This window comes from Otolemur garnettii, unplaced genomic scaffold (assembly GCF_000181295.1).
Source record: "Otolemur garnettii isolate 467f Iridium unplaced genomic scaffold, OtoGar3 scaffold00010, whole genome shotgun sequence".
Lineage (NCBI taxonomy): Eukaryota > Metazoa > Chordata > Mammalia > Primates > Galagidae > Otolemur > Otolemur garnettii.
In genome coordinates this window covers 16450498-16467147 of record NW_003852405.1, presented here as the reverse complement: position 1 = coordinate 16467147, position 16650 = coordinate 16450498, and the positions used below count along the sequence as shown (strand labels likewise).

The window sequence follows — 16650 nt, the reverse complement described above, 5'->3', positions numbered from 1 at the left end:
GTGCCTGGGACTACAGGCGCCTGCCACAGCGCCTGGCTATTTTTTTGGTTGTAGTTGTCATTGTTGTTTAGCAGGCCCAGGCCAGGTTTGAACCCACCAGCCTTGGTGCATGTGGTCGGAGCCATAACCACTGTGCTATAGGTGTCAAGCCAATTCATCTAAGTCTAAACATAATGTTCCAATTGCTAAGGACCATGGTCCCACTTTGTGGTGGCTCAATAATGGTGATCTTAATTTTTTTTAGGTGTCAGATTGCCCAAAGTTCCTGATAAAATTATGAACACATTCCCCCAAAGATGCATGTTTATACACAAAATACCTGTAAACATTTTAATAGACTCATATCCATGGACATCAGGTTAGAAAACTCTCTGGAAGACAAAGATTATGAATTTTTAAAATGCCTTTACTGAGCTAATTCACAACCCATAAAACGGACTCATTCAAAGTAGATAATTCAATGGCTTTTAGTATATCCATAGAGTTGTGCAAACATCACCACAATCTTACAATATTTTCATTATGCCCCAAATATACCACATCCCTCTCAGCTGTCACCTCTAAACCTCTCCCCTCATCCTCAGTCCTCGGTAACCACTAATCTACTTTCTGTCTCTACAGAGTTCTCTGTTCTAGAGGTATAAATGGAATCACACAGCATGTGGCCTTCTGTCACTGACTGCTTTCATTTACCATTTAGCATATGTCAGCATTTCATCCCTTGTATTGCCTCCCACTCCACTGCGTGAATGTACCGTATTTTACCTATCCATTCATCAACTGACTGATACTCAGGTTCTTTCCACTTTGGGGGATATTATGAATAATGCTGCTATGAACAATCATGCATGTATTTCAGTGTGGATGTGATTCCATTTTGCTAGGGTATATACACAAGTAAGTTCTTGAATTTATTCTAGAAAAAGTGCTACATACCTCACTGCTGAATATCACTATGGTCACCTCTGAAGGACCCGCCTCCCCCGCCCTGGGAAGGTATGTACCAACGCCAGTGCCTATTCCACTCTTCAAAGCACTTTCTGAACTCTTTTTTCTGAAATGCCATCAGAGATGTCATCATACAAAGTCTGACAAGTTCATAAACTCATTGTAGAAAAAAAATGCCATGTACCTCATTGGGGAATGTCACTATGGTCATCAGATGGCCAAGGTGAGTACTCTGAAGGTGATATTCAGCAAGAAAGTCTGTAGTACTTTTTCTAGGATGAGTTCACAAACTTACTGTCTGATCTCACATACGCAGGAGTGGAATTGCTGAGCTGTATGGTAACTGTGTTTAGCCATTTAAGGAACTGCCATGCTGTTTTCCAAAGTGGCTGCACCAGTTAACATTCCCACCAGCTATATATGAGGGCTCCAATTTCTCTACATCTTTGCTAACACTTGTTATTACCCATATGATCATAACTATACTATTAAGTGTGAAGTAGCATCTCATTCTGTTTTTCTTATCTTTCTTTTCACCTGGGTTAGAGAGCCATGGCCTGAACCCAGCTCATAGCCACCTCAAACTCTTGTGTTTGAGCAGTCCTCCTGCCTCAGCCTTCGAAGTAGCTAAGAATATAGGTGTGCGCCACCATGCCTGGCTAATTTTTCTATTTTTAGTAGAAATGGGGTCTTGCTTTGCTAAGTCTGATCTTGAACTCCTGACCTCCAGCAATCCTTTTTCCTTGCCTCCCAGAGTGCTAGGATTATAGGTGTGAACCACCACACTTGCCCCACACTGTGGTTTTGATTTAAATTCCCTTGATAGCTAATGATGGTGGGTATATTTTCTCATGCTTACTAGCAATGTATATATCTTTTTTGGAAAACAGTCTATTCAGGCAATTTACCTGTTTTATAATCAGATTACTTATCTTTTTATAACTGAATTATAAGGCCAGATGTAGTGGCTTATGCCTGTAATTGCGGAGACTTGGGGGGCTGAGGTAGAAGGATTGCTTGAGCCAGTATACTCCAGCCTGGGCTACAGAGAGAGACCTTATCTCTACAAAGTAGACAAACAAACAAAAATAAAAATAACAGAACCGTAAGAATTCTATATATATTCTAGAGTCCCTTATCAGATAAATAATTTTTCTCCCATTCTGTAGATTGTCTTATTGTTGGTGATTCATTGAGGGTACAAGAAACCAGGTTACACTGATTGCATTTGTTAGGTAGAGTCCCTCTTACAATTGTGTCTTATCTTTTCACTTTCTTGATGGCATTCTTTGAAGCAGAAAAATTTTAGATTTGATGATATTCAGTTTATTTATTTCCTTCTTTGATACTTGCGCTTTGGGTGTCATATCTAAGACTAAGAATTTTCAATAGTCTTTTTGTTTCTTTTTTTTGCAGTTTTTGGCTGGGGCTGGATTTGAACTCGCCACCTCTGGTATATGGGGCCACAGACTCTGTGCCCTAAGACTAAGAATTTTTCAAGTCTCATTTCCTTTTCCTACCAAAAACAGAGGCTTACTCCAGAAAGTCAATTGCTCTCACTTTTAGCATCCCATAGAAGAAAGCCTGAAACCCAACCATTGTAAGCACACGGAAGTCATTCTGGCTTAAAAAATTTAGTGAAGAGAGATATTTAAAAATCAGAAACCACATATTTGATAAAGTATATGTATTTAGAATATATGAAAAACCCTTACAATTCAATAATAAAAAATTTTAAAACAGGCAAGGAATCTAAACACATTTCTCCAAAGAAGGTATAAGTGGCCAATCAACAAATGAAAACATGCTTGATATCATCAGCCACTGGAGGAATGCACATCAAAACCACAATGAGATGCTACTTTATACTTCCCAGGATGAGAAGCACACACAGGATAAATAATAACAAATGTTAACTAGCATATGGAGAAATAAGAACCCTCATACACAGCTGGTAGGAATGTAAACTGGTACAGCTACTTTGGAAACCAGTATAGCAGCAGTTCCTCAAATGGTTGAACACAGAGTTACCATATGACCCAGCAATTCCACTACTAAGGATATACTTAGACAAATGAAAACGTATGTTCATACAGAAATGTGTTCATGAATGTTCAAAGTACTATCATTTGTGATAGGCAAAAAACAAGAATAAAGCAAATATCCATAATGGAAAAATAAAATGTGGTACCTGAAAGATATTGCAGATTTGGTTTTTGACCACTGCAATAAAGTGAATATCATAATAAAGTCAGTCACGTGAATTATTTGGTTTCTCAGTGCATATAAAAACATCCGTTCACACTGTAGTACAGTCTATGAAGTATGCAATAGTGTATGTCTATAAACAATGGGCATACCTTAATTAAAAATACTTTTTGCTAAAAAGTGCCAATGATCATCTGAATCATCAGTGAGTTATACTTTTTCTGCTGGTAGAGGGTCTTGCCTGAAAGGTTGACAGCTGCTGATTATTGGTGGTTACCAATTGGGATGGGCCAATTATGACAATTTCTAAACTAAGACAATTAAGTTTGCCACATTGGTTGACTTTTCTTTCAGTAGTGATTTCTCTGTAACATGTAATGCTGTTTGATAGTACGTTACCCACAGTAGAACTTCTTTCAAAATTAGACTTAATCCTCTCAAACCCTCCCAGTGCTTTATCAACTAAGTTGATGGAATATTCTAAAGCTCTTGTCACTTCAATGATGTTCATAGTATCTTCACCAGGCATATATCCCATCTGAAGAAACCACTTTCTGTGTTCATCCATAAGTAACCACTCACTTGTTCAGGTTTCATCATGCGATTGCAGCAACAGTCACATCCTCAGGCTACAATTCTAACTCTAGTTCTCTGCCTTTCCATCACATCTAGCGTGACTTCCTCCACTGGGGTCTTGAACCCTCAAAGTCACCTATGAGGGTTGGAATCAACCTCTACCAAACTCCTGTTAATCTTGGTATTTGACCTCTTCAATGTTTGTTCTTAATGACATCTAGAATGGTGAGTCCTTTTCATAGGGATTTCAATTTTCTTTGCTCAAATTCTTCAGAGAAATCACTATGGCATAATTATCTGTAGCCTTATGAAATGATGTCCTAAATAAGAATAGAAAGTCAAAATGATTCCTTGATTCATGAGCTGCAGAATGGATGTTGTATTAAGAACCTATGAAAACACTCATTTTTCTGTACATCTCTAGCAGAGCTCTTGGGTAACTAGGTATATGATCAATGAACAGTAATAATTTGAAAGAAATCCTTTTTCTGAGCAGTAGGTCTCAAGAGTGAGCTTAAAATATTCAGTAAGCCATGCCATAAACAGAAGTATTATCATCCAGACTTTGTTCTTCCATTTACAAAGCACAGTGAGGGTAGAGTTAACATAATCCTTAAGGGCCCTAGGATTTTTGGAATAGTAAATGAGCAGTGGCTTCAACTTAAAGTCACAAGCTGCATTAGCCCCTAACAAGAGCGTCAGATCGTCCCTTGAAGCTACAAAGCCAGGTACTGACTTACTTCTCTTCTCTACCTATCAAAGTCCTACGTGGTATCTTCTTCCAATATAAGGCTATTTAGACTAAGTGAAAGTGTAGTCCTCTTTATCAATTATCTTCGCTAGAACTTCTGGTCAACTTGCTGTAGCTTCTACACATGCTGTTTACTTTGCACTTGTATGTTATGGAGAGAGCCTCTTTCCTTACACTTCATAGACCAACCTCTGCTAAGCTTCAAACTTTTCTTCTACAGCTTCCTCACCTTTCTCAGCCTTGGTAAAATTAGAGAGTCCTTTGCTCTGGATTAGACTTTGGCTTAATGGGATCTTGTAGCTGGTCTGATCTATCCAGGCCACTCAAACTTTCTTCATACCAGCAGTAATGCTGTTTTGCTTTCTTATTGTATGTTCCCTGGAGCAGAACTTTTAATTTCCTTCAAGAACTTTTCCTTTGCAATCACAACTTGGCTGTTGGTACAAGAAGTCTAGTCTTCAGCTTTTCTCTCCTTTTGATACGGCTTCCTCATTAAGCTTACTCATTTCTAGCTTTTCATTTAAAGTGAGAGATGTGTGACTTTTCCTTTCGCTTGAACACTTAGAGGTTACTGTAGGGTTATTAATTAGCCTAATTTCAAGACTGGTGTGTTTCAGGGAATGGGGATGGCCAATGAGTGGGGAGGTCAGAACACATACACGTTTGATATCTTATACAATATGGGCAGAGTTTGTGGCACCTCAGAACAATTAAAACAACAATATCAAAGATCACTGATCATAATCACTAGAACAGATATTTTATATTGAAAAAGCCTGAAATGTTGTAAGAACTACCAAAAAGTAACACAAAGACACAAAGTGAGCATATGCTGTTGGTAGACTTATTCAATGAAGGGTGGCCACGATCTTCAATTCATTAAAACACACACACACACACACACACACACACACACACATTAGCCAATAAAACAAGACATGCCTGTATATCCACATAGTAGACTACGAGTAGGCAATGAAAAGGGATGAACTACTGTCACATGCTCTAACACAAATGGACCTTGTAAACATTATGCTAAGGAAAGCAGCAGCCAGTCACAGAAGACCATATACTGTATGATTCCATTTCTATCAAATGCCCAGAACTGAGAAATCTAAAGAGACAGAAAGTAGATCAATTGTTGTGTAGGGTTGGGTGAAAGGAGTTTTGGGGAAAATAGGGTGTGACTGCTAGTGAGTATAGAATTTCTTTGTGGACTGATAAAAATGACCTAGAATTGAATGTGATGATGGCTGGCATAACTCTGTGAATATACTAAAAGCCACTGATCTGTAAATTTTAAATGTGTGGACTAGATCCTGTGCATGTAAATAAGATCTCAGTTAAAACTATTTTTTATATATATACAATCAGAGAGCCATTTTGTGGGTATGTTTCCAATGGAAAGGATGCCAGATTAAGAAAATAAGCTATTTTTTATTTAGAACATGTAGAGACAAATTTTAATTGACTTAAAAAATATTCACCAACAATATACATCTCCTACACCCAGTTTATTCCCCAACAGAAAAGAAGTGGTGGCTACTTCCTATAGCTTCATTTTAAATAAGCAGATAATATGTAAAGCTTTAGACTGAAGCATTCACTTTTTTTCAGAAACTATAACTCCCGATGAAAATATGATTTTTAAAACATATAATATATGCACAAAGCCACACACCCACACTATTCTGTTACTGAACACAAAATAAGCTTTCAAACAAAGTAGTATCCCTTTCCTCCTTACCCTGAGCTACTCACAGGCTGCTCAGCTAAGATTGGGTGTTTGCAAACCACATGACCTCATGAAAGCTATCTTATCATATCACTGGTTCCTCAGACTGACCACAATAACTTAAATCAGACAGGCAGCAAATAGCACTGAGTCTTTGACATGTACTACTGGTGTGACGTTTTCAGCTGTCCAGTTTGCAGGGAGTGAAAATCTGACTATCTCGGGTCCAGCTGCGTCTGTGAGATAGCATTCATGAAAAGCACATGATTTACTGCACTGAAGAGTTCCAACCACAATTTTAAATTTTAGTTTTTATAAATCTGAGAGTGTTAGTTATTCATCTTTCATCAATTCCCCTTTAATTGACATTCAGTAAATTAGCAGAGCAGTTTCAAATATTCCTATTTTAAAAACTGTCAATAATATGCTTATGCTGTTTCTTAAAAAAATCAGCATTTTTAAATTGAATTACTTCATCTAAAAGAAAATAAGGTTTTAAAAATGACTGTATTTCAATATCCTGGCATACTTTAAAAAACAGGATTTTATTAAATTTAAGAATATGGAGCATTAAAAAAAAAGAATGTACAGCATTAAAAAACAAGTGTGATGTACTGGGTAGCTTAGTGAATACTGGGAAAAGAATATGTAGATTGAAAATATTCAAAAAGACTCTGAAATGCATCATGGATCCAGACCTCAAAAGAAGCATAATTCAAAAACTATTTCAAAACATAATTAAGCAAATAAGTTATATTTTATGATTTCTTCTTGTTGGATTAAGAAAGCTTTACCTTCAGCCATCAGCTCAATCTCTGTAAATGCTATTTTCAGTACCACACACTGAAAGCAAACTAAGACGGTATTAATAAACATTGTTTTGGTACACACAACTGAAAGCTGCACTACTCATGTAATGCAATGTGCTATTAAATAAACTTGCCACCCAGTGCCAGGAAACAGAGGTGCCCAAAGACTAATGGGGCAGTAGAGAACAACAGCAACAAAAGACACCAGAGCCAGCTTGAAAGAGCTTCCAATGGCCAAAAGGGGACAACTGAACACCGAGAGAACTGGTAAAATCTCTAAGTTCAGAGTACTGTGCCGGGATTTCAAAAGATCCTAAGAAATTTAAGGATGAATAAGACACAATCTTTGCCTTCAAAGAAATCACAATTTAGCTTGCCCTGAGCATCAGGGAGAGGACCACCATTAATTAGAATAAATGAAATTAAGTGTTGTGTTATCTCCCATTTTGGAATCATTACTCACTAGCAGTGCCAACCATATAGTCTTTATCAAATTAACGTTTCTGCTTTTCCTAACTAGACTGAAACTTCCTGGAGAGGAAGCAATACTGTATTTCCCACAGCATCCACCATAATGTCAGAAAATATTCCATCTAATGCAGTTTAACATCCAAGTCTAACGTTACAATTCCACTTGCTTCTGTTCCTGGACCAGTGTGATACATCCCTTCAGGATATTTACTTGGTCCTTTACATCTGAGTATCAGATCCAACACCCTATATTGGGTTGACTCTGTATTCTCTAAGTTGGCTGCCTGCTCACATTTTATCTTAGAACCCCCTTCACAAACCCTCCTATAGGCATTTCCTACCTGACTTGATGTTCTTAAGAGTCCTCCTTCCTTGGTATCTTATTTTATCCTCACCAGTTTTTTAATTTTGATCTTTTTCTTTTCTAAATAGTTTCTGCATCTCACCTTACTCCCTCCCACTGTGCTATCATGAATCAACTCTGGTTACTTAATGAAATCTACCATCATTAGAGGTACATGTCTTTACTAACAAGTCTAAAAAAAAATTTTACCAGGTGGTGCCTGTGGCTTAAAGGAGTAGGGTGCCAGCCCCATATACCGGAGGTAGGGGGTTCAAACCAGGCCCCAGCCAAAAAACTAAAAACTCCAAAAACAAACAAACAAACAAACAAATTTTTTACCTACAGCAAGAATGAGATACATAGATGGATATGATTGGGTGTAACACCCTCTTTTTCTGACTATAACCTCAAAAATGAAAAGTAGTCTTAAAGAACTGACTAAGGTAAGGCGTCTTTTGTGGGATTATTATAGTTCTCCCTTGAATGTGGCATATTGTACAAGCTTTGTGTAGGCAAGGAATAAATAGAAAGATATGCTATCCTAGAGATTAAAAAAAATTAATCTAGAAACAAATGCTGCAAATTTGGCTGCCAGTTAAATTCCAGATTCTTCAAATTAGCTGAGCTAATTCACCTCCTTGAATAAGCTTATATTTCCTAAATAGTAACTACTGATTTTGTTGACTATTTTTTATCAAGTTCTATGTTTCTGGAAATGTCAGAATTGGCTAGAAAAATCTCAGCTGCATGTTTTCAGAAATCCATCTAATATTTAAAAGCTATGATTTTAGCAGCAGCCACTGGAAACTGAAGCAGAACCTTAAGGGTCATGCAAACTCCCCAGTCTTAGATGGACTAGAAGTTTAGAACCTGCTGGAGAAAGAAAAATAAGGAATACAAGATGAGAGTAGATTTCTATAACTAAATGCTGGATTTTCATCTCAGAAAAGTAATTTAGTTTAATTCAATTAAATAAATACCTGTGGAATGCCCACTATATTTAATATATGACAGTTAAGTCGGCACTCAGGATTATGTACGGTAGTGGGAGCAGTAGATTGGAAGCCAGAATACCTGGGCTTTCATCTCAGCTAGTAACTAGCTGTGTAATTCTGTGTAAGTCCCTTAACTCATGGGGTCTCAGCTTCCCCATTAACAAAATAAAAAAGTAGATAAATTTTAAGAACACTTCTGGTTTAACAAATATTATGAATCAAGTGGGTGCAGTGGCTTACAACTATAACCCCAGCAGGGAGGCTGAAGCAGGATTGCTTGAGGCCAGGAGTTTGAGGCTGTAGTGAGCTATGATTATGCCACTATATTCCAGCTTGAGCAACAATGAAAGACCCTGTCTTAAAAAAAAAAATCTTAAATTTCAGCTTTAAGTATTTAACACAACAATATTACTGCAGACAAAAAAATTGTACATGGCACAACAATTTTTTTTAAATGGCCTTCAAATAAGATAACCTACTTATCCAAGATAGAACATGTAAGAGGAATGGGAGTAACAGCCACTCATTTACAGAAGTCATTAAAAAAAAAAATTTTTTTTCTTTTTGGATACAGAGTCTCACTATGTCGCCCTGGGTAGAGTGCCATGGCGTCACAGCTCACAGCAACCTCAATTCTTAGGCTGAAGCGATTCTCTTGCCTCAGCCTCCCAAGCAGCTGGGACTACAGGTGCACACCACAATGCCCAACTATTTTTTTGTTGCAGTTGTTTAGCTGGCCCAGGTTGGGTTCAAACCCACCACCCTCGGTGTATGTGGCTGGTGCTGTAACCACTGTGTTACGGGCGCCAAGCCTAAAAATGGGTTTTTAAGATTAAAAAATAGTGTACGTATTTAAGAGCTGTATTTTCACTCCTGTGAAAATAGGATCTCTTATTATCTAAATGGGACTTTTGGGGCAGTGAAGAAAAATTATTTACTTGCCCTATGAGCTCTTTTAAAGTACATGCATGGTACTTTATACGGCACTAATTAGGAAAAGAATAAATTTAAGGGGATATTATATTTTATTAAGAAGCTGTTGGGGTAGCACTTGTGGCTCAAAAGAGTAGGGCACCGGCCCCATATACCAGAGGTGGTGGGTTCAAACCCTGCCCCAGTCAAAAACTGCAAAAAAAAAAAAAAAAGAAGCTGTGGCCAGGCATGGTGGCTCACATCCATAATCCTAGCACTTTGGGATACACTACACTACACCAAATATCCATAATCCTAGCACTTTGGGGGTACACTACACTACACCAAATATCCATAATCCTAGCATTTGGGGGGTACACTACACTATACCAAATCCTAGCATTTTGGGTACACTACAAGTGCCTGCCATGACACCCAACTAGTTTTTTGTTGCAGCTGTCAGTGTTGTTTAGCTGGCCCCAGGCTGGGTTCAAACCTGCCAGACTCGGTGTATGTGGCTGGCGCCATAACCACTGTGCTATGGGGGCTGAGCCAAGGCTTTGTTTAGATTTCCTTTTATTTACTCGAATTCCTAATTGCTTACGTACCTGGTAGCAATAATAAAAGAAGATTCCTGTGACATATGATGATTTAACTTAAAAAACTGGCTCCCTAACAGAGGAAACTGGATGGCAGAGATCTTCTGGGTACTAGACACCAATACAGTGATTATCCCTAGAAAGGTAGTTACTTTTGTCCACTTGGTTGGGCTGTTTAAGGTATATTGAAATAGTAAGGGGGGGGGTTGGGAGGGGAAATTGGTTGTTTGTTTATTACCCAGGCTTATCCTAAAATGGCTTACATTTCTTAAATTTCTTCAGTAAGGTTATTTTAGTGAAATCTAGTTATAGAACATTCCTTCTCTCAAGTTCTTTTTTAAATCGTCCATCTTTCTCTAATAACGGTGAAAATTCTGAAGACATTTTAAAAATAAGTTTATTTGCCAAAAGGATCAAGGGAAGTTAAAATCTAATGGAAATAACTACACAGAAATGCTCCTATCTTCCTTCTAGGATTCCTGTGTCTCCACAATTTCTCTCCTATGGCACTGGTGGTTGGGGTCTCCTCTGTTGGCTCTCTTGATTTTAAAGGTTGGAAAAGCCTCAGAATTTGCTCCTGGATGCCTGTCTCTTTACATACAAATGCTATTTACATGCCAATGAGTACTCCACCTATTTTTAACACTGACTACTCTTTAGAATTTCATACTCATATATCCACTGCTTGATAACTTCATTGCAATGTTTAACATGAATCTTAATTTTAACATAAATAAAGCAGAGCTCTTGGTTTTCTACCCTTCCTTAATATGGGTCAACCAACCACTCTCAATTGCTCAAGCCAAAAATCTCTGAAGCCACTGACTTGCTTTCTCTTATGAGAAAAACATACTTCTAATACATCCACATTACAACATTTCCACTTCATCCATCCTTCTAAGCTACCTTTGATCTTATCCGGATGACTGTAACAGACTGCTAAGGAATTTCCCTGTTTCCACTCTTTCTCTCCTATAATCAGCTCACCATACAGCAAGCAGGGCAAATGAGATCATTTACTTCCTGCTTAAAACCAGCCAAAGAAGCTAAGTATGAGTGGTGTGCACCTGTAACCCCAGCTGTTCAGGGAGCTGAGGGGAGAGGATTGCTTGAGTCTAGGAGTTTGAGTCCAGCCTGGGTAACACAGTGAAACTCTGTCTCTTAAACAAATACAACAGCTATCCAAAAGCTTCCCACTGTGCTAAGAATAAGACCCAAACTACATACCCTGCCTTACAAAGCATTGTTTAGTTGTAATTCCTGGTTCCAGGCCTTCCCAAAGATACCAAACTCCACTGAGGCTCAAGTTCCTTGTGTGCAGGTATTTGCATATAACCCCTACACAACCTCCTATATACTCTGAATCATCTCTAGATTACTTACAGTACCTAATACAACATAAATGTTATGAATGTTATGGAAACAGTTATTACAATATTGTTTAGGAAATTTTTTTTTAAGTCCATACATGTTAAATACAGATGCAATTTTTTTTTGAGACAGTTTCACTATGTCACCCTTAGTAGAGTGCTGTGGTGTCACAGATCACAGCAACCTCAAACTCTTAGACTTAAAAGCAATTCTCTTGCCTCAGCCTCCCAGGTAGCTGGGACTACTGGCCCCCACGACAACCCCCAGCTGTTTTCTTGTTGCAGTGGTCACTGTTGTTTAGCTGGCGTGGGCCGGGTTCGAACCCGCCAGCCTCGGTTTATGTGGCTGGTTCCCTACCCACTGAGCTATGGGCGCCGCCTGAAATGCATTTTCTTAAATCTTTTCAACTGACAGTTGTTTGAATCCATGGATGGGAAACCCCATAAGAGGAGGGCCGACTGTCTATGATCTGATTCCCCCCATACACGTAATCTTATATCATACCTTTTTCCCCACTGTCCACTACACTCTAGCCACACTAATATTGTTTCTCAGAAAAGCCGCTCCATTTTCCTCTAGGGATTTTGCGTTGGGTTTTTTTTTTTTTTTGTCTGAAATGCTCTTTCCACTGATTTTTATACATTAGGAAGCATCTTAGCATTCCAGTCACAGTTTATATGTTACCTCATCCACAAGGCCTTTCACAAACATTTTCGTGAAGCACATCCTACATGGCACCACTGTTCTAGATACTGGGGGAGAGGTACTTATCTCATCACTACTCAGGAAAATGCACATCACATCCAGAAGGAGAAACCTCTTCATAGTCCCAGAATGGCTAAAATAAGACTGACAGTTCCACATACTGGTGAGGATACAGAACAGTCAGAACTCTCTTCACTGCTTATCAGAGCGTAAACTTGCATAACCATTTGCAGTAATGTTGTGAAAAGACAAAACTGGAAATACTCCAAATGTTCACCAACATAGATAAATAAACCACGGCATATTTATGCAAAGGAAGATTACACAACACTGAAAATGAACAACCTCCAGCTATACTCTAAAACAACGAAATGAAATCTCATAATGTTAAGCAAAAGAAGCAAGATACAAAAGAATAAATCAATTTACATAAAGTTCCAAAAACTTAAATGACTGTATTAAAAGTTGAGATCATGGTTATCTTTGAAGACGAGGGAGCAGTGGTTGGGAGAGGGTCCGTTTCTGACACCTTGGTGGTATTTATAGATGAAAACTTGTGACCTGGGTACTTTTTATATGTTATGCTTCTATATAAAAGTTTAAAAATAAAGTTTGTTTTTATAATTACGAAGCCATTCTCATAGAATGCTAAAGAAGATAACCAGGGAATTCATACTAGGTCTCCTTGATGAAGAAGCAATCAAGAAATTGCTCCTTAGTCGGTATCAGGAATAGCAGTGGCTCTTCTAACTGCTCTCTGTTTATCACACAGACACTCTGAAAAGTTTAAGCAACCAGGTTTCCCCTTTTGTGTTGACTGCTGAAAATCTTGGAGCCCAGTGTGAGGCCCGCTTACAGGAAATAGGTATTGCTGTGGTATGTCTTTTTATATTGGCCTTATTCATGGTTCCATGCTATATTTCTACAGTTGTTTTTCCTTTTTTTCTCCCCAAATTGTGCATTGCTGCTATTTTGTGGCACTTGTAGATTTCCTTAATCCTCTATGGAACAAGGAAGGGTATTAATGAATAAAAATACTCTAAAGGCTGTATCCTTTTCTTAACAAAAGATAACTACCGTTTGGTTTCTAGACTTTGATTTGCACAGTCTAGCTCTTAAACTTTTTTTTTTTTTTAGACAGAGCCTCAAGCTGTCCCCCTGGGTAGAGTGCCATGGCATTACAGCTCACAGCAACCTCCAACTCCTGGGCTCAAGCGAGTCTCCTGCCTCCGCCTCCCAAGTAGCTGGGACCACAGGCGCCCGCCACAACGCCCGGCTATTTTTTGGTTGCAGCCGTCATTGTTGTTTGGCGGGTCCGGGCTGGGGATTTGACCCCGCCCCCTTAGGTGTACGTGGCTGGCGCCTTAGCCGGTTGAGCTATAGGCGCCGAGCCCTTAAACTTTAATAGTAGAAAATTCTACTCTGTTGATCTGTTGCTTTTCTTTTCACGTTTTTATAAAACAAGTGCTTTTTGTAGGCTACACATTAAAGAAACGACTACATATTAAAGCTAAAATTCATGTGAATTATTTTCTGATAGTCCTAATAAGGAGAATTATTTTTAGTCAAGGTGCATGACAAGCAAACTTAATATTTCTTGACTGCTTTTTTAGGCTAGTTTTAGAAATAAAGTCAATCTATATACAATTTTTTTTTCAGCAAGATTAAAACTTCACCATTGCTAGATATCAAAATTTTAAATGGGAGGTTGCTTTATTCTAGTCATAATTTCCCAAAAACACCTTTTTGGGCTCAGTGCCCACAGCATAGTGGTTATAGCACCAGCCACATACACTGAGGGTGGTGGGTTCAAACCCAGCCCAGGCCAGCTAAACAACAATGACAACTGCAATGAAAAATAGCTGGGCATTGTGGCGGGCACCTGTAGTCCCAGCTACTTAGGAGGCTGAGGCAAGAGAATCACTTAACTCTGTTAGTCTGAGGTTGCTGTGAGCTGTGATGACACAGCACTCAACCAAGGGCGACATAGTGAGACTCTGTCTCAAAAAAACCCCACCTTTTTGAACATGAAACAATTCCTATGGCTCTCAAGATAGTAAGGATTTCTAGAACATGCTTATTTATGACTTATTCTTTCATATGTGGCTATATAAATATCAGATTATAAAAAATAGACACAAATAGGTAAAGATTAAATAAGATCTTGCATCAAATGTTATCATGGCTGAAAATTAATATTTATAGAAATGATCTCCTAAATTTCAAAACAAATTGAACTACATCTAAAATTTATCATTTTTGTTTATTTTCCTTCTTCATTTAGAATTTTTTCTTAGATTGACTACGGGAGTCTAGGAAGTATTACTCAAAACACTCAGACTTTAACTGAAGGGTGTAATACCAGGAAAGGGTAATGTCTAAACTTTTTCCTTTGAGGTTTAAATTTATTTAGTGGTCAAAATGAGTTTCTTTTTGTCCCCCTCTTTTTTTTTTTTTAAGCCAATGAGGTTTATGTTACCTTTCCAAATCTCACCACTATGAATAAAATTTTACAAGTAATTCAAAATATGAAACATGGTTTTCCACTGATGTTCAGCCAGATATTTATCATTAGAAAATAATAAAAGACAAAGAAACTGACCTTTAGCCACATTAACAAAAAGTTATCTCTCTAGTCAAACGCTTTAGTTTAAATAATTTAAATCACTCAGTATGATACCTAGTAAAACTCTAAAAATTTTGTGAGTTGAATCTCATCAATTCAAGGTAATACCAGTTTAAAAACCATTCAAATACTAAGAAATCTGTTAACTGATATTAGGCAAGTATCCTTTGTTGCAATCTCAGTAACATCCCCGTGAGGGAGAATGAAGAAAAAGAGCTAAAGAATTTCTCTGTACCCACAACGGTAAATACCACAAATCTATTCCAGAGGTATAAGGAAAATTGTAGTTTACTTGAAGAAACTTTGACATTCAGGCAAACAATCCAGAGTTTTCATACCACAATAAAAATATAAAATATTTGCCATGAAAATATTAATTGATCATTTTAGGTCATGATTGAAAGGTTTGAGGAAAAGAAATCCTTAATATTAGAACAGAAAAATCCTTGTGAAAAAGAAGATAGTCTTAAGAAAAATATTAATTAAAACCAAGAATATATAGAAAATGCTGTATTTAACACAAAAGAATCAGTCTTATAACCAGTAACAATGTGTTGTTACAATACAGAGGAAGGAAGGAAGGAATATGTGAAGATCAAAATTTATCACTTACCTCATGATTCAGCTCTGCTATCTGATCTTTCAGTTCCCTAATATACTGGTTAGAATCAGACTTGTTAAGCTGTCCTTGAAGCTTTCCTTCTTCTTTCTATTTTGTGATAAAACAAAGCAAAAACAAGAGGCCATTTTTCACAAAATGTACTCAAATATTTCAAGACAGAAGACAGTGTAAGAACATACCATTTAGTTCACTGCATTCTGAACAAATCCATTCTCAAACTACCTCTGAGAAGTAATTCATAGTGAATGATAATAAATATTTTAAGTAATATTTAATGGAAGTGGTTTGTAATAAATATAATTTACAAGATGTACGTTTTGAGAGATCTTAGAACCCAAGAATTGAATGGGTCTCCTGAGGAAAAAATTATCCTAGAATTTCAAAGGCATTTATAATTATTTTGAGGGCACGTGATGCTGTATCCATACCATAAGAGATTCAACACTCACTCAAGATGATGGCAAAGTTCCATAACTACACTGGGAATACGCTTTTGCTTAGGGAACAAAGAAGAAAAAGTTTTCCAAATCACTCTTAAAAAGGGAAGGACAGGTCTGAGACTCCTGTTTGACTAGCTCAAGAATGTGTACGGGGAGTCCCAGATACAACTGATTAAAAAGTGCCTCATCCTCCTAAGAGTTACTGAGTTTTGGAAGAGCGTTGGGACTACTTTTCAGGGATATGGAAGGAAAGGAATTGCCTTTTTCTTATACCTCCTGAAAACAAAAATGACTTTTAAGATAAAGAGCTTATGAAAGAGGGAAATCACAATTGTTTTTGATATCTCCTGAATGTTTTTAATCAGGAAGCCATCTGCTGATATTTAACGTGTTAAGAAACTCTGATCCAGAGCCCTCCATTGAAACTAATAACTCCTGAAACTAGAAGCCAACCAATCAGTTTCCTTCCATGGAGACAACTGTTAAAAGTTTTTAAGTGGGCTCGGCGCCTGTGGCTCAAGTGGCTAAGGCACCAGCCA

General features: G+C 37.7%; 1 protein-coding gene across 1 annotated transcript in view; it reads right to left on the bottom strand.

Moving 5' to 3' along the window:
• Window positions 1-16650, bottom strand: part of EVI5 (ecotropic viral integration site 5) — a 197085-nt gene that overhangs the window by 27336 nt on the left and 153099 nt on the right. The window contains exon 18 of the mRNA XM_023509878.1: window positions 15663-15758. Within this exon, the coding sequence (XP_023365646.1) occupies window positions 15663-15758 (96 nt within the window). The remainder of the gene's footprint in view (window positions 1-15662; window positions 15759-16650) is intronic.